Source organism: Pygocentrus nattereri, chromosome 16, assembly GCF_015220715.1.
Source record: "Pygocentrus nattereri isolate fPygNat1 chromosome 16, fPygNat1.pri, whole genome shotgun sequence".
NCBI classification, from domain to species: domain Eukaryota; kingdom Metazoa; phylum Chordata; class Actinopteri; order Characiformes; family Serrasalmidae; genus Pygocentrus; species Pygocentrus nattereri.
In genome coordinates, this window is record NC_051226.1 from 40,056,580 (window position 1) to 40,081,795 (window position 25,216).

The 25,216-nt window shown below is 43.9% G+C and overlaps 2 protein-coding genes across 3 annotated transcripts in view; one reads left to right on the top strand and one right to left on the bottom strand.

Moving 5' to 3' along the window:
* Window positions 1-1,655: 1,655 nt before the first annotated feature.
* LOC108415651 (proteinase-activated receptor 1-like) lies at window positions 1,656-7,450 on the bottom strand. Its single transcript, XM_017688694.2, has 3 exons — window positions 7,258-7,450; window positions 5,173-5,840; window positions 1,656-4,685 (listed from the first exon to the last, which is right to left on the bottom strand). Exons 1-3 carry the CDS (start codon window positions 7,319-7,321, stop codon window positions 4,116-4,118), a joined length of 1,302 nt encoding a protein of 433 aa, XP_017544183.1. The 5' UTR covers window positions 7,322-7,450; the 3' UTR covers window positions 1,656-4,115.
* Window positions 7,451-8,235: 785 nt separating this feature from the next.
* LOC108416575 (proteinase-activated receptor 2-like) overlaps window positions 8,236-25,216 on the top strand; it is a 28,688-nt gene continuing 11,707 nt past the window's right edge. Inside the window, exon 1 of one of the 2 annotated variants that reach the window (XM_037545836.1) lies at window positions 8,236-8,322. In XM_037545836.1, the coding sequence (XP_037401733.1) occupies window positions 8,319-8,322 (4 nt within the window). In that variant the 5' untranslated portion in view covers window positions 8,236-8,318. The remainder of the gene's footprint in view (window positions 8,323-25,216) is intronic. The other variant, XM_037545835.1, reaches the window with a different exon arrangement.

A 25,216-nucleotide genomic window follows, 5' to 3' on the forward strand; every position in this document is an offset into this window, starting at 1 on the left:
GTGATCTTAGGCTTTTGTGCAGTTTTCCTGAGCAAATATCTCCCTCAGACTCAATGGTTCTGCTTGGTCTACTGCTTGGTAGCTGAGCTGTTGTTGCTACTACACACTTCCTTTTCACAATAACAGCATTTACAGCTGAGCAGGGCAGATCTGACAGGCCAGGAATTTCACCAGCTGCCTTATGACAGAGACGGCATCCCATACAGTGCCATGTTAAAAGTCTCTGAGCTCTTCAGTCCAACCCGTTTACTGTCAGTGCTTCAACTCAATGGCTATGTGCTTAATTCCATGCACTTGTTAGCAATGAGAAAATACCTTACAGTCTGAGCAAACTGTAACTGTGTTTGATGAATAACAGCCTTTAAATGTTGACGGTTGATCTGTTTTAAATAATGCATTAATGAATTATATGAACACATTCACATTTTCTTTTGTGTTTTGGTTACAAATAAAAAGAACAGTTCTTGGGCACCGACTCATCTCTCATACAACCTTCTCTCTCTTTCGATCTCCATGACGTTAATATAGATTAATATTTCTAAGCCTTTTCACTGCCTCATTGTTTTAAGTGTTAACTGTGCGTATCAACACTGTTCCCAGGCTCGTCAACATTGATTCATTCTTTTTATTTTTATTTTTTTGTCTTTATTAAGTTATTTTCTGGGAGTTGAGTGCTGTTGCTGGATGCTGGCACATCTATTTATGGTGAATTTATTATTTTACATAATCAAATCTAACTGTGAGACCTGATGCAGGGGTGCAGTTTAACAGAACAGCACTGGAAACGCAGGAAACCGTGTTGCACTAGACAGTTTGAACTTCAGCTTTTATGATGCTGATTTATTATTAACCATCAATGCTTTGCAAGTGGTGGATCTTTAGCCTCTCATAATTATAGCGCTGTAATTTAATTCACATCCACCACAGTCACTTTCCTCCAGTGCATTTAGTGCCGTGCTCTACTGGAACGCGTCCATCCTCCACTACAAATGGATTCGGTTTAGTTTTATTGACCTGACCATCCACAGCCCTGTAGGGCAGCACTAATACAAAACCTAAAGCATTTTAATTTCACTTCATCGACACAAGAAACATTGAGGTTTACATGAACAGCCTCAGCAAAGACACGAGGGTCAAGGTAGGTAGGATTAAAATAAGACTATCATTAAAAGCGTCATGAATGGTTTAATATGTGTTTATTAATGGCTATTAATCAGGTATAAAGACATTAAAAATGTTAAGCACTCACACTCACACACACACACACGCACTCACACACACACACACACACGCACTCACACACACACACACACGCGCACTCACACACACACAAACACACACACACATACGCACTCACACACACGCACACACACACACGCACACACACACACACACACACTCACACACGCACTCACACACACACACACACGCGCACTCACACACACACAAACACACACACACATACGCACTCACACACACGCACACACACACACGCACACACACACGCGCACACACACACACGCACTCACACACGCACTCACACACACACGCACTCACACACACACACACACACGCACTCACACACACACACACACATACATTTTGCTGATGTACTCACCATTAAATCCTAAAATAAAGACTCAGACAGACAAAAATCTAAATGCTATCATTTAATGCATATAAACAAACATATTTTAATATTAATCTAAAAATGATCATTCTAAATGTAAATGAGACACAAGTACATACTATAAAAAGTCATAACTTTATACACATGGCTATGTAGATGTATTCAGTACAACATCTTATCCAGTACAGACTCTTAGTGTGAAGAAGACGGTCATCTGCACCCATTCCACTCGTTTATCTCATACTCTATAATAACTCTGGACACGGAGTACAGTACATAGAGCAGAAGCTCTCAGTCCAGTTCTAGATCAGTTCCGTGTTTATGTGCTGTTCTAGATCCCAGTAGCTCTGAGCCAGGCTCAGGGACCATATTATTAAAAACTAAATGATGCCCACTTATTATGAAATGAGTTTATTGAAATATATAAACATTATTAAAGCTTCATGCCCCACTGTTCACTGCCCAGTACAGTTTATACATCCTCACTGTCCAAAGAAGAACATGCATCTCCAAATGGTGAATTTACTGAAGAAAGAAAAAAACTGAACTTTTAATGGAAGTTAATGTATATGAGGTTTCTACTCTGTCATATTCATCAAGAAACATTCACACGCTGTAAAGGACAAGTGCCATGTTCAAAAGATAAAGGACACTGAAAAACTGATAAAGGTGGAGACATTTTTGTTTGTACAAGAATTGTTTTGCTTTAGTGGCATTGCACTGTACAGACGTAAACCCCCTGCTGCAGACGGACCACTAGAAACCATTAGGATTACAACCTAATGGTTTTGCTTTCTAATGAGAGTTGGCTTAATGGTTTCCAATAAAGACCACTAGTTTCCTGTAAAACACTGTTGGATCCCATTAGAAAACAATCACATGCATTTAAAAGCTATTAGTCACCTGTTAAACCAGTAGAATTGTGTACATTGTCACATTGACCCATTAAAAAAGTCATTTTACACCATCCAGAAACAGCAGAAATACTTGGTTGCCTCTATGTTGTTGTTGTTGTTGTTGTTTTTCTGCAGAGTTTCTACTGGAAATATGCCGGGTTCAACAGCAAGCATGCTAGAAAATTAGCATTATAGCTAATCCAGCTAGGTTATCTGTCACTTGAAACTGAAACTGAAACCTAAGCTAGTGAAGTAATAAATAATTATCTGCTGTGCTAATTAGTGAACGTGCTACTGCTGCAAGCTGCCATTAGAACTAACCCAGCTATGTGATCTATAACTTACCGAAACTTTAGCTACGTATTAAATTAGCCCATTGATAGCATACTTGCTATCTAATCTACATGAGAGACAGTGGCTGTTTTGTCTCTTTTCTTTAAACAGTTCAGTTTTTTCAGACTGAATGTTTTATGTAAGGAAAGTTTAGTTATTTTAAGCCTTATTGAACCTGATGCTGCTGTGCACAGCATTGCAGTACTGACGGTTCATGACTGTAGCAAAACAAAGTTACCCATAATGTTAAAAATGGATGTATTTTATTAATTTACCACATTAAGATTCAAGTCCTCAATTAAATCAATTTGTTTTTATCTTTAGCATTAAATTTATTGAACAGTCTAAACATTCAGAGAAAGGCTAATGATTTCTGTGGATTACAAAAAAATACATCTGTAATTTGTAGTTCATTTTTATTTAATAGCTGTATTTAAACTCTGCAAATATTGTACTGATACTCATATTTCATTGTTAAGTTTTGGTTGCAAAAAAAAAAAAAATATTTGTGAAACGCCCAACAGAAAATGATCCAATCCGGATTGTTTTCTCTGTATCTAGGTAGATACAGCCAAGCGAGCTTTCCCATTGGTCAGGATTTGGGAGCTTGTAAAGGGCATTTACATGTTTCTTCATGCACCTTTTAATGTTTTGTATTGTAATGCTTTATTTCTAGTCTAAAATCAACAATATCCAGTGTATTTCGCCTTTGCACTCAATGGCAGAAATTGGCTTGATTGAAATCTTGATGGAACGTTACGTTAACAACTGTGGTTGCCGCTCTATTGTAAACGATGCACTGCCATTTTGCTGTCAACTGCTTACGGCTCACGAATAAACAGTGTTACACGTTAGATTAACTACCCATATAAATGGGGAAAGACAGAGTAAACCAATCAGGCTTGATTTACAGTGGGTGCGACCAATTTTTTATGGAAATAAAACACCTTTCTTGAGGATCTAGACACATCACTGACTGTGAATATGAGTCGTAGCCTAAGCAGGTTCCGGGTGGTTGTTAGGAATGTAAAACAGTGGCAGGAGCTCTATACAGACTCTTTACTGAAAGCCACACTGTAAAAGCTCAGATATGTGATAATGTCTGCTATAAGCTTCAGATAAAACACAGGTGAGCTGAAATGGTCACTACCAAAACAGTAGCTATGGAAACTGGTAAAACTTGAGTATGATTGTTTTCCTTATGAACACTGACCTACAGTAGTTTCACCGCTTTTCTAATACTGACAATCCTGAACTCAAACCTCCACACTCCCTAACAGCACTGCTCTCTTTCCACTAGCTGATGTGCTGTACTGGCAGCTTCCCCATGTTGAACTGGTTTGAGCCTGAGAACCTGCATGTGCCTGCTTTCCCCTCCTCCAACACATGGCACAGCGGATCTGCTGTCGGCACTGCGAGGAGCCGAAGTAGTAGAGCAGAGGGTCCAGGCATGTGCTGACGCTGCCCACACAAACCGCCAGCATGTACGCAGCGTACAGGTTGTCCGAGCTCACGGGATCCCAGCCCGTCCAGGTCAGTACGCAGTGCAGCAGCAGGATCACGTTAGTCGGCCCAAAACACACCACAAACTCCGTCATCACGGAGAGCACCATGACAGCGGCTCTCCTCCTCCTTTTCCTCGAAAGCGAAGATGAGGCCAAAGCCCCTTCGAGCGACTTCTTGGACTTGACCAAATGGATGATGGCGGCATAGCAGGACGTGGTAACAAACAGGGGTAGGAGGTAAAGGATGCAGCTGATGGAGGTGAAGAGTTGCACATAGCGAGGGTCTGCTGGGTCCAGCACATCGTGGCAGGTGGTACCAACCTGTAAACACGGCAAAAATATCACGATACTTGAAGATATTTTTAAGACGCCTGACAGGCATTGCAATATTAAAATGAAGCAGTAAAGTAAGGAGTCAGCAGTGCAAGTAGCCAGTCTGGTGTTTTGAATTTGGCAGATCCTTGTTGGTATTTTCTAATGTCTTTAAGGTGACGTAGGAACAGCACCCTGTGTTTGAATGCAGCTGCTACACCTGAACCACATATCACAATGTAATTAAACATAATTCGCTGTGCTAAACAGCCACTAAGCTATACGTTGATGTCATTATGGGTTGACATCCAATCAGCAACATCATGCACTATTTTGGCCTTTGGAGCTCGAAACACCTGTGTGAACCCGACACTCTTAAACCCCCAGACTAAAGCTTATTATTCAGTACACTAGGCTAATGGTTCTTAATTCATTAAATTCATTCATTAAAAAAATAAATAATTAACAATAACATCATTGGCATGCAGTCACTCACCCCTTCCACTGGCACAGTCTGCTCTATGGTCAGCAAAGGCACTGCTGCTACTAGTGCCAGGAGCCACGCCCCAACACACACCAGCGCTGCGTTCTGTGGTTTGCGACAATGCATGGATGCAACAGGGAAGACCACCGCAAGCATGCGGTCCACACTTATGCACATCACCAGCAGCATGGAACAGTTCATGTAGCCATAAAATGCCATTGTAACTATGCGGCACGCCGCCTCTCCGAACACCCAGTGAGAACCACGGGCGTAGTAATGCACCTTCAGCGGCAGCAGCAGGCCGAACAGCAGGTCAGCCAGCGCCAACTGAGACATGTACACCACCACTGGCTTCTTCCGGCGAATCCGGAAGGAGAACACCACAAACGCCAGGGCGTTCAGCGGCACGCTGATCAGGAAAACAAGGGTGTAGACGGTGGGGATGAAGCCTGTGACCAGCGGCCCTGTGAGGAAGGATTTGGTCTGCCCAGAGACAGAGACGATCACTCTGGACGCGGTTTTGTTGCAGTTCTGGGCAGAGCCGTTGCACAAGGGACCCAGTGGAATCCAGTGTTTGGGTTGGTTTGACCGGGTATTCAAGTCGGGGAATGGGTAGTCGATGGTTTCGTAAGTGTAGGTCTCCGTGTGTCTGGACAATGCAAAACTGCGTGGGTCGCTTCCTACAGTAAAGCAGCATCAGAGAAACAGAACCTCAGCACTTAGAAACATCTCAAATTAACCCGTTTGTCTGATAGTCATCATTTCCAGATTGTTGTCAGATTACATCACTTATTTCTTATTTTATTAATATTATAAATCACGTGAAACTAGTAAAGATTGTCCAGTGATGAATTACATAACCTTATACCAGCTTAAAATAGTTTTGGGATGATAAATATCAGATCAGTTCAGTTGCCAATGAACCGCATTATTGCAGTGTGTGTGAATCTATGCATTTGTTCATAGATCAGTGATTTCCAGGGCCGGTCCTGGAGGGTAAAGGCTGCCTGTGTGCAAAAGTCTTTGCACTCATGTTTTGTTGATTTTTTTAAAGTAAATAAAGTTAATTTACACTAAACACACTTCTATATATTTTTAATGCACAATTTCTGTTTATTTACTGAATTTAAAGTAACCTATAAAAATAACCTATAAACTGTGGCTTGTGCAAAAGTTGTGGTGCATTTTATATTTAAAGTTTTATGTTAATGTTTCTTTCTCCAAAGTGTTAAACTCACAGTAATTGTGCATGAAAATGCCAAATTTGAGTGTGGGCTTCTTTACAGCTACACATCCTTGCAGACCCACAGCGCTGAGTTGCCTCTCCAGTCTCCAGTTATTTCCTTTGACTTTCTCTTTCCTTATGCGAGCGGATTTTCTTCTAACTTATATCTCCAGAAAAGTGAAGAACTTGTACTTCATGGCTGATTTGACCAGAAATTGCTTGAATTTGAATTTCTGGTAAGTTATCTGAGTAATCCAGTCCTGAAGTCTGAGGGAGAGCTGGCTTAGCTGTCTGTAGATACCACCGAGAAATCAGCCCTGATTGGGTCATTTTCTGTTGGGTAGTTCAAAGTTTTAACTTCTTTGTTTCCAACCAAAACTTAAAAATGAAATGAGTAAAAAAAATAGACCTTTTTTACTTTATTATTTTGCAGAAATCATTAAGCCTTCTCAGAATGCTTTCGCTTACTCCGAGACGTTCTTGCACCTCTGGTGATCTTATCGAGGCAGTAAAGCCTCCACCCAAACCACTATGCTGGTAAAACGTTTTACAGAGCGCCCCCTGTGGGGAACTGGTGCTCTCTCAGGTCTACAGGTCTACAGCTTATTTTCACACAAGACTATAAATAGTGTAAAATGTGTTGAATATCAGCAGCAAGTGCCCACCGGCTTGTTTTACTATGTCTTGAGTTTTCTATCAGACAGAGGCAGAGAGTTTTCCTTTAACAGTCAGATGCTGTTAAAGAGTGAATATTATAACGTCTGTGATGAAAACATAACTACTGGAAACGCAGCAGATTCTGCGCTGATCTTTTCAGCTTTAGCATTGTTGTTATAACCCTTTAATAACCATATTCAGGCATGTGTTCCTACCGTTAGACGAGGCGGTGACGGCCTGAACAGCTGCAGTCAACAGCAGGATGACTGGGACGTCCATGGCTGCGGAAGATACGGCACAACACTAGAAACAAGCACTTTTACAGGTATCCTGGTCTGGACGCGGTGGAGGGTCGTGCGCTCTCGTCCCTGCTGCCGCTGGATGTGGTGGGAAACTCGCACTGAAGGAAGTGCATTCCAGTCTGGTGATGTCATTCACAGACCCTTCAGCGGAGATGAAAGTCAAGTGGGCGGTGGGCTTTTTCTGCTCAGACAGAAGGAAACGTGGGTCTGTGAGGGTTTAATTGATCCTCGTCTTGGCCTCTATTACTGTAATTACTGGCTATATCAATAATACACAGTGTGTTCAGTGAGTCTCTCCAGAATCCAGGCCAGTAAAGTCACGTGAGGTCAAACTTCAGTGCATCACATTCAGAACTACAGGACACGTTCAGCTCAGAGGAGATACTGAATAAATCATAGTGGACACTAAGTGTGTCCACTAAAAGTATAAATAATGAAGAGTGAATCATTTATAAAAATTCATATTATTTACTGAATAATTCTAATTAGATACTCAATAATTTCTAAGAAAAGACTGAACCTGTGATAAATCAACAGAATCAACAGACCAACAGAATTATTCATAGTACATCATTAAAATGCGTGTTTATCATTATCGTAGCTACAGCTATAGCCGTATAGCTAGAACCAGATTTCCAAAACCGCTGGGATGCTGTGCAGACTGTAAATAAAATTAGAGCTCAAACTGGGAAAAATAAAACAATCAGATGTCTCAGCTCCAACATTTGATTTGTTGTCTTTGTACTATTTTCACTTAAATATATGCTTTAAATGATTTGCATGTCATTTGCATTTTGTTTTTTTTTTACATTTTGCACAGTGTCTCTACTTTTTTGAAAACGGGGTCGTGTTAAAATGCAATGCAGGAAACATCCTGTCCAACAGCTTCTGAGACTCTCTACATCCTGCTGACAAGGAACGGAAGCTAGAAGCCACCAGAGTTCACCAGAGTACAGTCAGCCTGGTTATTAACGATGGGTAAGTAATTCGTTAAATATATCATTTAAAATAGTTTAGCAGCTCCTTTTCTTCTCAGTGATGTTGACTCCACATCTGAAACCTCACATCTGTTTATGGAGCTAGATTCCGCCCTCAGTTCTGAGGTTAACTCAAACAGTCATTTCGGCTCAGCTGGCTGGACTCTTACTTTACCATTCAGTTTTATTCTCAAATTAGGTCAGGTTAGGTGAGGTTAGGTGAGGTTAGGTGAGGTTAGGTGAGGTTAGATGAGGTTAGATGAGGTTTGGTCAGGTTAGGTGAGGTTAGGTGAGGTTCTCAAACCAGACGAATTAGTTTAATTAGAACAAATAACCCACTAAAATGGAAAAGCTCATTCCGGTCATCTTTTAAAGTCAGCGTTTGTCTTTCATTCTAAGCCTAAACCACCAAAACTGCCGAATGTTCTTTGTTATGCAGAGGCACCACCATTGGCTAATGTTTGGCTGGTTGCCCAAGCTGTGTGTGAGACCAAACGGAGGCTAGTTGTCATGTAAGTGTTTAAGTTCAGGTTTACGAATCACTCCATCAACACGAGTGGCACATAAACTAATATTAACACTGAGCTCAGCATCCACTATAAATGTATAGTGTTCAGGGAAAGTGGTGGATTACCCATAGGTAATTATCCATTTAAAAGGCATTCTAATAAATAGTTAAATTACTAAACGTTTATAAGCAACCAAAGCATTAATTAGAGTACATTATTAAAGGCTTGGGAAAGAGTATTAGAGTCTATAAACATGCTTACAGAGCATCGTTACTAAGTTATAAGCTCATCTGTAATGGCTTATGAAGGCACACTGAACAGAAAGTGTGACTTTTGCTTGTTGCAAAGAAACATTAAATAATAAACAGACAATAGCTGTAAAATTAAGTTTCATTCAGTTCTAATTAACAATCAACAATGACTCTTCCTAGAGCCTAAAGAAATGCAGTACTGTCAGTTATATTCGCACAAGAGTTTCTGAACAGGCTGCTAATTGTGCTTTATTTCATAATATACATAACGTTACGCCTGTTTCTATACAGCAGATCTCCACATATATAAAAATACAGATCATAAATAACCGTAATGTCTAATTTGGGCATGGCTGAATAAATGACATGTGCCCATTAAAATGCAGTGATAGAATCGGAGGTTCTGTTTTTCTTCACGCTTGTCAGATGTTTACTTTAATCCTTAAGTGGTCAGGGCCCACCAGCGCGTCCAGAGGTTTACGACACACTTCCATGACCAAGAACAGCTCAGCCTGTTTGCACTGACGTCCCTATAGTTCCTGTATAAGAAGCCTTAGCCTGTAATAAGCCTGGGGTTTTTAAAGGGTTAAGTTCTTATTCTCCCTCTGTGGGAATGAATGTGTCCGAGCGGAAGCTGTCTGACCTCAGGATGTGAGGTCTTCAGTGTTATTGAAGAGAACATTCCTCTGAGGAGAGAAAGTGGTCAGTGCACTCAAAGCTGGGGAAGGGGCCACGCATTCGTTTATGAGGGGTTAAGCTTTAATATTTGAATAATTTGCTAGAGCAGATATTAAACCGTGCTAATGATTACCTCCTCTGCGTGGGCGCAGGACAGTCCTGTGGTGCTTATTCACCATTTTTCTTTATAGTTGGGACTGTTGTGCACATTTTGCTGCTGTCAGACCAAAACATTGTACTTAAATTTTTCTTGTTTTTCAGCTTTTGACATGATTTGAAAAGGCATACTGTCCTTAATATTGTGTGTAAATTTCATGATGAATGGACCAAATGAGACGGCCCAAAATGACTTGGTAAGACGTCTGGTTCCATTGACTTACATTAAAAGTAAAGTATGTCTTTCCTTCTCCTAGAAAGTTATCATTGTGGAGATACAAGGATTTGGTCTGATTCAAAATACTCATAATAATACTAATAATAGCTGTAACTGCCTCTGGATTAAAGACTGAGGTTGACTGACTGCATTCAGTGCACGTATGTTCTTCTCCTGATGCTACTGGAGCACATCTGTGCTCACATCTGTCTTGCAAAGCTCCTGTGCACAAGCATAACTACAAATGAACAAACAAATTAAAAAGTGAAATAAACAAAAAAGCAAGTAAACAAACGTATCCCCGCTGCTGTGTAGTACTCTGTGGCCTACTTGGTGACAGGTTGTGCTTTTTGTGTAAGATTTGAAAGTGTAAAGACAAACATATATCGTGTAGTGTGTTTACACGCACTTAATAATCCGATCACTGAAGAAAATCAGGTTTTGTCCGATCAATGCGACTCAATGCACTTGAGTAATCAGACAATGGGGAAACTCTGGATGTAAGTGAGCCAGGCAATACTCATATTCATGCTTTGGAACCAGCCAATAAACTCCCAGAAGAAGACATGTCAACGTTATGTAAAAAACGTTTCTTTTTAAATACTGAGTCACTTTACCTGAAAATATGAACGTACATCATCTAGAACAAGGAGAATATTTAAATCCTTCATTTCATCAAGCATGTAACTGGTTTCAGCGCCGCTCCAAAAACGCTTTGTTGCATCTCACTGCAGACTCAGAAGTCCTAAAGAAATCAGAGCGAGAGCTTACCTCCACTGAGACATCCTAAAGAAGTCAGAGAGAGAGCTTACCTCCACTGAGACATCCTAAAGAAGTCAGAGAGAGAGAGCTTACCTCCACTGAGACATCCTAAAGAAATCAGAGAGAGAGCTTACCTCCACTGAGACATCCTAAAGAAGTCAGAGAGAGAGCTCACCTCCACTGAGACATCCTAAAGAAATCAGAGAGAGAGCTTACCTCCACTGAGACATCCTAAAGAAGTCAGAGAGAGAGCTCACCTCCACTGAGACATCCTAAAGAAGTCAGAGAGAGAGCTTACCTCCACTGAGACATCCTAAAGAAGTCAGAGAGAGAGCTTACCTCCACTGAGACATCCTAAAGAAGTCAGAGAGAGAGCTTACCTCCACTGAGACATCCTAAAGAAATCAGAGAGAGAGCTTACCTCCACTGAGACATCCTAAAGAAGTCAGAGAGAGAGCTTACCTCCACTGAGACATCCTAAAGAAGTCAGAGAGAGAGCTTACCTCCACTGAGACATCCTAAAGAAATCAGAGAGAGAGCTTACCTCCACTGAGACATCCTAAAGAAGTCAGAGAGAGAGCTCACCTCCACTGAGACATCCTAAAGAAGTCAGAGAGAGAGCTCACCTCCACTGAGACATCCTAAAGAAGTCAGAGAGAGAGCTTACCTCCACTGAGACATCCTAAAGAAATCAGAGAGAGAGCTTACCTCCACTGAGACATCCTAAAGAAATCAGAGAGAGAGCTTACCTCCACTGAGACATCCTAAAGAAGTCAGAGAGAGAGCTTACCTCCACTGAGACATCCTAAAGAAGTCAGAGAGAGAGCTTACCTCCACTGAGACATCCTAAAGAAGTCAGAGAGAGAGCTTACCTCCACTGAGACATCCTAAAGAAGTCAGAGAGAGAGCTTACCTCCACTGAGACATCCTAAAGAAGTCAGAGAGAGAGCTTACCTCCACTGAGACATCCTAAAGAAGTCAGAGAGAGAGCTTACCTCCACTGAGACATCCTAAAGAAATCAGAGAGAGAGCTTACCTCCACTGAGACATCCTAAAGAAGTCAGAGAGAGAGCTCACCTCCACTGAGACATCCTAAAGAAGTCAGAGAGAGAGCTCACCTCCACTGAGACATCCTAAAGAAATCAGAGAGAGAGCTTACCTCCACTGAGACATCCTAAAGAAGTCAGAGAGAGAGCTCACCTCCACTGAGACATCCTAAAGACATCAGAGAGAGAGCTTACCTCCACTGAGACATCCTAAAGAAGTCAGAGTGAGAGCTTACCTCCACTGAGACATCCTAAAGAAGTCAGAGAGAGAGCTTACCTCCACTGAGACATCCTAAAGAAGTCAGAGAGAGAGCTTACCTCCACTGACACATCCTAAAGAAGTCAGAGAGAGAGCTTACCTCCACTGAGACATCCTAAAGAAGTCAGAGAGAGAGCTTACCTCCACTGAGACATCCTAAAGAAGTCAGAGAGAGAGCTCACCTCCACTGAGACATCCTAAAGAAGTCAGAGAGAGAGCTCACCTCCACTGAGACATCCTAAAGAAGTCAGAGCGAGAGCTCACCTCCACTGAGACATCCTAAAGAAGTCAGAGAGAGAGCTTACCTCCACTGAGACATCCTAAAGAAGTCAGAGAGAGAGCTCACCTCCACTGAGACATCCTAAATAAGTCAGAGAGAGAGCTCACCTCCACTGAGACATCCTAAAGAAATCAGAGAGAGAGCTTACCTCCACTGAGACATCCTAAAGAAATCAGAGAGAGAGCTTACCTCCACTGAGACATCCTAAAGAAATCAGAGAGAGAGCTTACCTCCACTGAGACATCCTAAAGAAATCAGAGAGAGAGCTTACCTCCACTGAGACATCCTAAAGAAGTCAGAGAGAGAGCTTACCTCCACTGAGACATCCTAAAGAAGTCAGAGAGAGAGCTTACCTCCACTGAGATATCCTAAAGAAATCAGAGAGAGAGCTTACCTCCACTGAGACATCCTAAAAAGTCAGAGAGAGAGCTTACCTCCACTGAGACATCCTAAAGAAGTCAGAGAGAGAGCTTACCTCCACTGAGACATCCTAAAGAAGTCAGAGAGAGAGCTTACCTCCACTGAGACATCCTAAAGAAGTCAGAGTGAGAGCTCACCTCCACTGAGACATCCTAAAGACATCAGAGAGAGAGCTTACCTCCGAGACATCCTAAAGAAGTCAGAGTGAGAGCTTACCTCCACTGAGACATCCTAAAGAAGTCAGAGAGAGATCTTACCTCCACTGAGACATCCTAAAGAAGTCAGAGAGAGAGCTTACCTCCACTGAGACATCCTAAAGAAGTCAGAGAGAGAGCTCACCTCCACTGAGACATCCTAAAGAAGTCAGAGAGAGAGCTCACCTCCACTGAGACATCCTAAAGAAGTCAGAGCGAGAGCTCACCTCCACTGAGACATCCTAAAGAAGTCAGAGAGAGAGCTTACCTCCACTGAGACATCCTAAAGAAGTCAGAGAGAGAGCTCACCTCCACTGAGACATCCTAAATAAGTCAGAGAGGGAGCTCACCTCCACTGAGACATCCTAAAGAAATCAGAGAGAGAGCTTACCTCCACTGAGACATCCTAAAGAAATCAGAGAGAGAGCTTACCTCCACTGAGACATCCTAAAGAAATCAGAGAGAGAGCTCACCTCCACTGAGACATCCTAAAGAAATCAGAGAGAGAGCTTACCTCCACTGAGACATCCTAAAGAAGTCAGAGAGAGAGCTTACCTCCACTGAGACATCCTAAAGAAATCAGAGAGAGAGCTTACCTCCACTGAGACATCCTAAAGAAATCAGAGAGAGAGCTTACCTCCACTGAGACATCCTAAAGAAGTCAGAGAGAGAGCTTACCTCCACTGAGACATCCTAAAGAAATCAGAGAGAGAGCTTACCTCCACTGAGACATCCTAAAGAAATCAGAGAGAGAGCTTACCTCCACTGAGACATCCTAAAGACATCAGAGAGAGAGCTTACCTCCACTGAGACATCCTAAAGAAGTTAGAGAAAGAGCTTACCTCCACTGAGACATCCTAAAGAAGTCAGAGTGAGAGCTTACCTCCACTGAGACATCCTAAAGAAATCAGAGAGAGAGAGCTTACCTCCACTGAGACATCCTAAAGAAGTCAGAGAGAGAGCTTACCTCCACTGAGACATCCTAAAGAAGTCAGAGAGAGAGCTTACCTCCACTGAGACATCCTAAAGAAATCAGAGAGAGAGCTTACCTCCACTGAGACATACTAAAGAAGTCAGAGAGAGAGAGCTTACCTCCACTGAGACATCCTAAAGAAGTCAGAGAGAGAGCTTACCTCCACTGAGACATCCTAAAGAAATCAGAGAGAGAGAGCTTACCTCCACTGAGACATCCTAAAGAAGTCAGAGAGAGAGCTTACCTCCACTGAGACATCCTAAAGAAGTCAGAGAGAGAGCTTACCTCCACTGAGACATCCTAAAGAAGTCAGAGAGAGAGCTTACCTCCACTGAGACATCCTAAAGAAGTCAGAGAGAGAGCTTTACCTCCACTGAGACATCTAAGAAGCAGGAGAGAGAGCTTACCTCCACTGAGACATCCTAAAGACGTCGAGAGAGAGAGCTCTACCTCCCACTGAGACATCCTAAAGAAGTCAGAGAGAGAGCTTACCTCCACTGAGACATCCTAAAGAAGTCAGAGAGAGAGCTCTACCATCCACTGAGACATCCTAAAGAAGTCAGAGAGGAGAGCCTTAACCTCACTGAGACATCCTAAAAGAAGTCAGAGAGAGGCTTACCTCCCTGAGACTCCTAAAGAAGTCAGAGGAGAGCTCACCTCCACTGAGACCTCCTAAAGAAGTCGAGAGAGAGGCCTTACCTCCACTGAGCCATCCTAAGAAGTCAGAGAGAGAGCTTACCTCCACTGAGACATCCTAAAAGAAGTCGAGAGGAGAGCTTAACCTCCACTGAAGACATCCTAAAAGAAGTCAGAGAGAGAGCTTACCTCCCACTGAGACATCCTAAATAAGTCAGGAGGAGAGCTCTTACCTCCACTGAGACATCCTAAAGAAGTCAGAGAGAGGGCTTCACCTCCACTGAGACATCCTAAAGACATCAGCAGAGAGAGCTACCTCCACTGAGACATCCTAAAGAAGTCAGAGAGAGAGCTTACCTCCACTGAGACATCCTAAAGAAGTCAGAGAGAGAGTCTTACCTCCACTGAGACATCCTAAAGAAATCAGAGAGAGAGCTTACCTCCACTGAGACATCCTAAAGAAGTCAGAGAGAGAGCTACCTCCACTGAGACATCCTAAAGAAGTCAGAGAGAGAGCTTACCTCCACTGAGACATCCTAAAGAAGTCAGAGAGAGAGCTACCTCCACTGAGACATCCTAAAGAAGTCAGAGAGAGAGATCTACTCCACTGAGACATCCTAAAGAAGTCAGAGAGAGAGCTACCTCCACTGAGACATCCTAAAGAAGTCAGAGAGAGAGCTTCACTCCACTGAGACATCCTAAAGAATCAGAGAGAGAGCTTACCTCCACTGAGACATCCTAAAGAAGTCAGAGAGAGAGCTTCACCTCCACTGAGACATCCTAAAGAAGTCAGAGAGAGAGCTTCACCTCCACTGAGACATCCTAAAGAAATCAGAGAGAGAGCTCACTCCACTGAGACATCCTAAAGAAGTCAGACGAGAGAGCTTACCCTCCACTGAGACATCCTAAAGAATCAGAGAGAGAGCTTACCTCCACTGAGACATCCTAAAGAAGTCAGAGAGAGAGCTTACTCCACTGAGACATCCTAAAGAAGTCAGATAGAGAGCTTACCTCCACTGAGACATCCTAAAGAAGTCAGAGAGAGAGCTTACCTCCACTGAGACATCCTAAAGAAGTCAGAGAGAGAGCTTACCTCCACTGAGACATCCTAAAGAAGTCAGAGAGAGAGCTTACCTCCACTGAGACATCCTAAAGAAGTCAGAGAGAGAGCTTACCTCCACTGAGACATCCTAAAGAAGTCAGAGAGAGAGCTTACCTCCACTGAGACATCCTAAAGAAGTCAGAGAGAGAGCTTACCTCCACTGAGACATCCTAAAGAAGTCAGAGAGAGAGCTTACCTCCACTGAGACATCCTAAAGAAGTCAGAGAGAGAGCTTACCTCCACTGAGACATCCTAAAGAAGTCAGAGAGAGAGCTTACCTCCACTGAGACATCCTAAAGAAGTCAGAGAGAGAGCTTACCTCCACTGAGACATCCTAAAGAAGTCAGAGAGAGAGCTCACCTCCACTGAGACATCCTAAAGAAGTCAGAGAGAGAGCTTACCTCCACTGAGACATCCTAAAGAAGTCAGAGAGAGAGCTTACCTCCACTGAGACATCCTAAAGAAGTCAGAGAGAGAGCTTACCTCCACTGAGACATCCTAAAGAAGTCAGAGAGAGAGCTTACCTCCACTGAGACATCCTAAAGAAGTCAGAGAGAGAGCTTACCTCCACTGAGACATCCTAAAGAAGTCAGAGAGAGAGCTTACCTCCACTGAGACATCCTAAAGAAGTCAGAGAGAGAGCTTACCTCCACTGAGACATCCTAAAGAAGTCAGAGAGAGAGCTTCACCTCCACTGAGACATCCTAAAGAAGTCAGAGAGAGAGCTTACCTCCACTGAGACATCCTAAAGAAGTCAGAGAGAGAGCTTACCTCCACTGAGACATCCTAAAGAAGTCAGAGAGAGAGCTTACCTCCACTGAGACATCCTAAAGAAGTCAGAGAGAGAGCTTACCTCCACTGAGACATCCTAAAGAAGTCAGAGAGAGAGCTCTACCTCCACTGAGACATCCTAAAGAAGTCAGAGAGAGAGCTTACCTCCACTGAGACATCCTAAAGAAGTCAGAGAGAGAGCTCACCTCCACTGAGACATCCTAAAGAAGTCAGAGAGAGAGCTCACCTCCACTGAGACATCCTAAAGAAATCAGAGAGAGAGCTTACCTCCACTGAGACATCCTAAAGAAGTCAGAGAGAGAGCTCACCTCCACTGAGACATCCTAAAGAAGTCAGAGAGAGAGCTTACCTCCACTGAGACATCCTAAAGAAGTCAGAGAGAGAGCTTACCTCCACTGAGACATCCTAAAGAAATCAGAGAGAGAGCTTACCTCCACTGAGACATCCTAAAGAAGTCAGAGAGAGAGCTTACCTCCACTGAGACATCCTAAAGAAGTCAGAGTGAGAGCTTACCTCCACTGAGACATCCTAAAGAAGTCAGAGAGAGAGCTTACCTCCACTGAGACATCCTAAAGAAGTCAGAGAGAGAGCTCACCTCCACTGAGACATCCTAAAGAAGTCAGAGTGAGAGCTTACCTCCACTGAGACATCCTAAAGAAATCAGAGAGAGAGCTTACCTCCACTGAGACATCCTAAAGAAGTCAGAGAGAGAGCTTACCTCCACTGAGACATCCTAAAGAAATCAGAGAGAGAGCTTACCTCCACTGAGACATCCTAAAGAAGTCAGAGAGAGAGCTTACCTCCACTGAGACATCCTAAAGAAGTCAGAGAGAGAGCTTACCTCCACTGAGACATCCTAAAGAAGTCAGAGAGAGAGCTTACCTCCACTGAGACATCCTAAAGAAGTCAGAGAGAGAGCTTACCTCCACTGAGACATCCTAAAGAAGTCAGAGAGAGAGCTTACCTCCACTGAGACATCCTAAAGAAGTCAGAGAGAGAGCTCACCTCCACTGAGACATCCTAAAGAAGTCAGAGAGAGAGCTTACCTCCACTGAGACATCCTAAAGAAGTCAGAGAGAGAGCTTACCTCCACTGAGACATCCTAAAGAAGTCAGAGAGAGAGCTTACCTCCACTGAGACATCCTAAAGAAGTCAGAGAGAGAGCTCACCTCCACTGAGACATCCTAAATAAGTCAGAGAGAGAGCTCACCTCCACTGAGACATCCTAAAGAAATCAGAGAGAGAGCTCACCTCCACTGAGACATCCTAAATAAGTCAGAGAGAGAGCTTACCTCCACTGAGACATCCTAAAGAAATCAGAGAGAGAGTTTACCTCCACTGAGACATCCTAAAGAAATCAGAGAGAGAGCTTACCTCCACTGAGACATCCTAAAGAAGTCAGAGAGAGAGCTTACCTCCACTGAGACATCCTAAAGAAGTCAGAGAGAGAGCTTACCTCCACTGAGACATCCTAAAGAAATCAGAGAGAGAGCTTACCTCCACTGAGACATCCTAAAGAAGTCAGAGAGAGAGCTTACCTCCACTGAGACATCCTAAAGAAGTCAGAGAGAGAGCTCACCTCCACTGAGACATCCTAAAGAAGTCAGAGAGAGAGCTTACCTCCACTGAGACATCCTAAAGAAGTCAGAGAGAGAGCTTACCTCCACTGAGACATCCTAAAGAAGTCAGAGAGAGAGCTTACCTCCACTGAGACATCCTAAAGAAGTCAGAGAGAGAGCTCACCTCCACTGAGACATCCTAAATAAGTCAGAGAGAGAGCTCACCTCCACTGAGACATCCTAAAGAAATCAGAGAGAGGGCTCACCTCCACTGAGACATCCTAAATAAGTCAGAGAGAGAGCTTACCTCCACTGAGACATCCTAAAGAAATCAGAGAGAGAGCTTACCTCCACTGAGACATCCTAAAGAAATCAGAGAGAGAGCTTACCTCCACTGAGACATCCTAAAGAAGTCAGAGAGAGAGCTTACCTCCACTGAGACATCCTAAAGAAGTCAGAGAGAGAGCTTACCTCCACTGAGACATCCTAAAGAAGTCAGAGAGAGAGCTTACCTCCACTGAGACATCCTAAAGAAGTCAGAGAGAGAGCTTACCTCCACTGAGACATCCTAAAGAAGTCAGAGAGAGAGCTTACCTCCACTGAGACATCCTAAAGAAGTCAGAGAGAGAGCTTACCTCCACTGAGACATCCTAAAGAAGTCAGAGAGAGAGCTTACCTCCACTGAGACATCCTAAAGAAGTCAGAGAGAGAGCTTACCTCCACTGAGACATCCTAAAGAAGTCAGAGAGAGAGCTTACCTCCACTGAGACATCCTAAAGAAATCAGAGAGAGAGCTTACCTCCACTGAGACATCCTAAAGAAGTCAGAGAGAGAGCTCACCTCCACTGAGACATCCTAAAGAAGTCAGAGAGAGAGCTCACCTCCACTGAGACATCCTAAAGAAATCAGAGAGAGAGCTTACCTCCACTGAGACATCCTAAAGAAGTCAGAGAGAGAGCTCACCTCCACTGAGACATCCTAAAGACATCAGAGAGAGAGCTTACCTCCACTGAGACATCCTAAAGAAGTCAGAGTGAGAGCTTACCTCCACTGAGACATCCTAAAGAAGTCAGAGAGAGAGCTTACCTCCACTGAGACATCCTCTAAAGAAGTCAGAGAGGAGAGCTTACCTCCACTGACACATCCTAAAGAAGTCAGAGAGAGAGCTTACCTCCACTGAGACATCCTAAAGAGCGAGTCAGAGAGATGAGAGCCTCCACCTCCCTAGAGTCGAGAGAGCTGACCTCCGACATCCTAAAAGAAGTCAGAGAGAGAGCTCACCTCCCACTGAGACATCCTTAAAGAAGTCAGAGCGAGAGCTCACCCTCCACTGAGACATCCTAAAGAAGTCAGAGAGAGAGCTTACCTCCACTAGGGAGGACATCTCTGAAAAAGAAGTCAGAGAGAGAGCTCACCTCCACTGAGACATCCTAATAAGTCAGGAGAGAGAGCTCACCTCCACTGAGACATCCTAAAGAAATCAGAGAGAGAGCTCACCTCCACTGAGACATCCTAAAGAAATCAGAGAGAGAGTTACCTCCACTGAGACATCCTAAAGAAATCAGAGAGAGAGCTTACCTCCACTGAGACATCCTAAAGAATCAGAGAGAGAGCTTACCTCCACTGAGACATCCTAAAGAAGTCAGAGAAGAGCTTACCTCCACTGAGACATCCTAAAGAAGTCAGAGAGAGAGCTTACCTCCACTGAGACATCCTAAAGAAAGTCAGAGAGAGGAGCTCTACCTCCACTGAGACATCCTAAAGAAGTCAGAGAGAGAGCTCACCTCCACTGAGACATCCTAAAAGAAGTCAGAGAGAGAGCTTACCTCCACTGAGACATCCTAAAGAAAGTCAGAGAGAGAGCTTCACCTCCACTGAGACATCCTAAAGAATCAGAGAGAGAGCTTACCTCCACTGAGACATCCTAAAGAAGTCAGAGATGAGAAGCTTACCTCCACTGAGACACCTACTCAAGAGAGAGCTTACTCCACTGAGACATCCTAAAGAAGTCAGAGAGAGAGCTTACCTCCACTGAGACATCCTAAAGAAGTCAGAGAGAGAGCTTACCTCCACTGACACATCCTAAAGAAGTCAGAGAGAGAGCTTACCTCCACTGAGACATCCTAAAGAAGTCAGAGAGAGAGCTCACCTCCACTGAGACATCCTAAAGAAGTCAGAGAGAGAGCTCACCTCCACTGAGACATCCTAAAGAAGTCAGAGCGAGAGCTCACCTCCACTGAGACATCCTAAAGAAGTCAGAGAGAGAGCTTACCTCCACTGAGACATCCTAAAGAAGTCAGAGAGAGAGCTCACCTCCACTGAGACATCCTAAATAAGTCAGAGAGAGAGCTCACCTCCACTGAGACATCCTAAAGAAATCAGAGAGAGAGCTTACCTCCACTGAGACATCCTAAAGAAATCAGAGAGAGAGCTTACCTCCACTGAGACATCCTAAAGAAGTCAGAGAGAGAGCTTACCTCCACTGAGACATCCTAAAGAAATCAGAGAGAGAGCTTACCTCCACTGAGACATCCTAAAGAAATCAGAGAGAGAGCTTACCTCCACTGAGACATCCTAAAGAAGTCAGAGAGAGAGCTTACCTCCACTGAGACATCCTAAAGAAATCAGAGAGAGAGCTTACCTCCACTGAGACATCCTAAAGAAGTCAGAGAGAGAGCTCACCTCCACTGAGACATCCTAAAGAAGTCAGAGAGAGAGCTCACCTCCACTGAGACATCCTAAAGAAATCAGAGAGAGAGCTCACCTCCACTGAGACATCCTAAAGACATCAGAGAGAGAGCTTACCTCCACTGAGACATCCTAAAGAAGTCAGAGTGAGAGCTTACCTCCACTGAGACATCCTAAAGAAGTCAGAGAGAGATCTTACCTCCACTGAGACATCCTAAAGAAGTCAGAGAGAGAGCTTACCTCCACTGAGACATCCTAAAGAAGTCAGAGAGAGAGCTTACCTCCACTGAGACATCCTAAAGAAGTCAGAGAGAGAGCTTACCTCCACTGAGACATCCTAAAGAAGTCAGAGAGAGATCTTACCTCCACTGAGACATCCTAAAGAAGTCAGAGAGAGAGCTTACCTCCACTGAGACATCCTAAAGAAGTCAGAGAGAGAGCTTACCTCCACTGAGACATCCTAAAGAAATCAGAGTGAGAGCTTACCTCCACTGAGACATCCTAAAGAAATCAGAGTGAGAGCTTACCTCCACTGAGACATCCTAAAGAAGTCAGAGAGAGAGCTTACCTCCACTGAGACATCCTAAAGAAGTCAGAGAGAGAGCTTACCTCCACTGAGACATCCTAAAGAAGTCAGAGAGAGAGCTTACCTCCACTGAGACATCCTAAAGAAGTCAGAGAGAGAGCTTACCTCCACTGAGACATCCTAAAGAAGTCAGAGAGAGAGCTTACCTCCACTGAGACATCCTAAAGAAGTCAGAGAGAGAGCTTACCTCCACTGAGACATCCTAAAGAAGTCAGAGAGAGAGCTTACCTCCACTGAGACATCCTAAAGAAATCAGAGAGAGAGCTTACCTCCACTGAGACATCCTAAAGAAATCAGAGAGAGAGCTTACCTCCACTGAGACATCCTAAAGAAATCAGAGAGAGAGCTTACCTCCACTGAGACATCCTAAAGAAGTCAGAGAGAGAGCTTACCTCCACTGAGACATCCTAAAGAAATCAGAGAGAGAGCTCACCTCCACTGAGACATCCTAAAGAAATCAGAGAGAGAGCTCACCTCCACTGAGACATCCTAAAGAAATCAGAGAGAGAGCTTACCTCCACTGAGACATCCTAAAGAAATCAGAGAGAGAGCTCACCTCCACTGAGACATCCTAAAGAAGTCAGAGAGAGAGCTCACCTCCACTGAGACATCCTAAAGAAATCAGAGAGAGAGCTCACCTCCACTGAGACATCCTAAAGAAATCAGAGAGAGAGCTTACCTCCACTGAGACATCCTAAAGAAGTCAGAGAGAGAGCTTACCTCCACTGAGACATCCTGAAGAAGTCAGAGAGAGAGCTTACCTCCACTGAGACATCCTAAAGAAGTCAGAGAGAGAGCTTACCTCCACTGAGACATCCTAAAGAAATCAGAGAGAGAGCTTACCTCCACTGAGACATCCTAAAGAAATCAGAGAGAGAGCTTACCTCCACTGAGACATCCTAAAGAAATCAGAGAGAGAGCTTACCTCCACTGAGACATCCTAAGAAATCAGAGAGAGAGCTTACCTCCACTGAGACATCCTGAAGAAGTCAGAGAGAGAGCTTACCTCCACTGAGACATCCTAAAGAAGTCAGAGAGAGAGCTTACCTCCACTGAGACATCCTAAAGAAGTCAGAGAGAGAGCTTACCTCCACTGAGACATCCTAAAGAAGTCAGAGAGAGAGCTTACCTCCACTGAGACATCCTAAAGAAGTCAGAGAGAGAGCTTACCTCCACTGAGACATCCTAAAGAAGTCAGAGAGAGAGCTCACCTCCACTGAGACATCCTAAAGAAATCAGAGAGAGAGCTTACCTCCACTGAGACATCCTAAAGAAATCAGAGAGAGAGCTTACCTCCACTGAGACATCCTAAAGAAGTCAGAGAGAGAGCTTACCTCCACTGAGACATCCTAAAGAAGTCAGAGAGAGAGCTTACCTCCACTGAGACATCCTAAAGATCCTAAAGAAGTCAGAGAGAGAGCTTACCTCCACTGAGACATCCTAAAGAAGTCAGAGAGAGAGCTTACCTCCACTGAGACATCCTAAAGAAGTCAGAGAGAGAGCTTACCTCCACTGAGACATCCTAAAGAAGTCAGAGAGAGAGCTTACCTCCACTGAGACATCCTAAAGAAGTCAGAGAGAGAGCTTACCTCCACTGAGACATCCTAAAGAAATCAGAGTGAGAGCTTACCTCCACTGAGACATCCTAAAGAAGTCAGAGAGAGAGCTTACCTCCACTGAGACATCCTAAAGAAATCAGAGAGAGAGCTTACCTCCACTGAGACATCCTAAAGAAATCAGAGAGAGAGCTCACCTCCACTGAGACATCCTAAAGAAGTCAGAGAGAGAGCTCACCTCCACTGAGACATCCTAAAGAAGTCAGAGAGAGAGCTTACCCTCCACTGAGACATCCTAAAGAAATCAGAGAGAGAGCTTACCTCCACTGAGACATCCTAAAGAATCAGAGAGAGAGCTTACCTCCACTGAGACATCCTAAAGAAATCAGAGAGAGAGCTTACCTCCACTGAGACATCCTAAAGAAATCAGAGAGAGAGCTTACCTCCACTGAGACATCCTAAAGAAGTCAGAGAGAGAGCTTACCTCCACTGAGACATCCTAAAGAAGTCAGAGAGAGAGCTTACCTCCACTGAGACATCCTAAAGAAGTCAGAGAGAGAGCTTACCTCCACTGAGACATCCTAAAGAAATCAGAGAGAGAGCTTACCTCCACTGAGACATCCTAAAGAAGTCAGAGAGAGAGCTCACCTCCACTGAGACATCCGAAAGAAGTCAGAGAGAGAGCTTACCTCCACTGAGACATCCTAAAGAAGTCAGAGAGAGAGCTTACCTCCACTGAGACATCCTAAAGAAGTCAGAGAGAGAGCTTACCTCCACTGAGACATCCTAAAGAAGTCAGAGAGAGAGCTCACCTCCACTGAGACATCCTAAAGAAGTCAGAGAGAGAGCTCACCTCCACTGAGACATCCTAAAGAAGTCAGAGAGAGAGCTTACCTCCACTGAGACATCCTAAAGAAGTCAGAGAGAGAGCTTACCTCCACTGAGACATCCTAAAGAAGTCAGAGAGAGAGCTTACCTCCACTGAGACATCCTAAAGAAGTCAGAGAGAGAGCTCACCTCCACTGAGACATCCTAAAGAAATCAGAGAGAGAGCTTACCTCCACTGAGACATCCTAAAGAAATCAGAGAGAGAGCTTACCTCCACTGAGACATCCTAAAGAAATCAGAGAGAGAGCTCACCTCCACTGAGACATCCTAAAGAAGTCAGAGTGAGAGCTTACCTCCACTGAGACATCCTAAAGAAATCAGAGAGAGCTCACCTCCACTGAGACATCCTAAAGAAGTCAGAGAGAGAGCTTACCTCCACTGAGACATCCTAAAGAAGTCAGAGAGAGAGCTCACCTCCACTGAGACATCCTAAAGAAGTCAGAGAGAGAGCTCACCTCCACTGAGACATCCTAAAGAAGTCAGAGTGAGAGCTTACCTCCACTGAGACATCCTAAAGAAGTCAGAGAGAGAGCTTACCTCCACTGAGACATCCTAAAGAAATCAGAGAGAGAGCTTACCTCCACTGAGACATCCTAAAGAAGTCAGAGAGAGAGCTTACCTCCACTGAGACATCCTAAAGAAATCAGAGAGAGAGCTTACCTCCACTGAGACATCCTAAAGAAGTCAGAGAGAGAGCTCACCTCCACTGAGACATCCTAAAGAAGTCAGAGAGAGAGCTCACCTCCACTGAGACATCCTAAAGAAGTCAGAGTGAGAGCTTACCTCCACTGAGACATCCTAAAGAAATCAGAGAGAGCTCACCTCCACTGAGACATCCTAAAGAAGTCAGAGAGAGAGCTTACCTCCACTGAGACATCCTAAAGAAGTCAGAGTGAGAGCTTACCTCCACTGAGACATCCTAAAGAAATCAGAGAGAGAGCTTACCTCCACTGAGACATCCTAAAGAAGTCAGAGAGAGAGCTTACCTCCACTGAGACATCCTAAAGAAGTCAGAGAGAGAGCTTACCTCCACTGAGACATCCTAAAGAAGTCAGAGAGAGAGCTTACCTCCACTGAGACATCCTAAAGAAGTCAGAGAGAGAGCTTACCTCCACTGAGACATCCTAAAGAAGTCAGAGAGAGAGCTTACCTCCACTGAGACATCCTAAAGAAGTCAGAGAGAGAGCTTACCTCCACTGAGACATCCTAAAGAAGTCAGAGAGAGAGCTTACCTCCACTGAGACATCCTAAAGAAGTCAGAGAGAGAGCTTACCTCCACTGAGACATCCTAAAGAAGTCAGAGAGAGAGCTTACCTCCACTGAGACATCCTAAAGAAGTCAGA

What these genes read in the sequence shown, in the direction of transcription:
- LOC108415651 (XM_017688694.2), bottom strand. Translation starts at nt 7,321, where the DNA reads ATGGACGTCCCAGTCATCCTGCTGTTGACTGCAGCTGTTCAGGCCGTC. An exon ending in CGTCACCGCCTCGTCTAACG is followed by an intron (nt 5,841 to 7,257) that starts GTAGGAACACAT and finishes GCTTTACTGTAG; the next exon opens with GAAGCGACCCACGCAGTTTT. An exon ending in AGACTGTGCCAGTGGAAGGG is followed by an intron (nt 4,686 to 5,172) that starts GTGAGTGACTGC and finishes CCGTGTTTACAG; the next exon opens with GTTGGTACCACCTGCCACGA.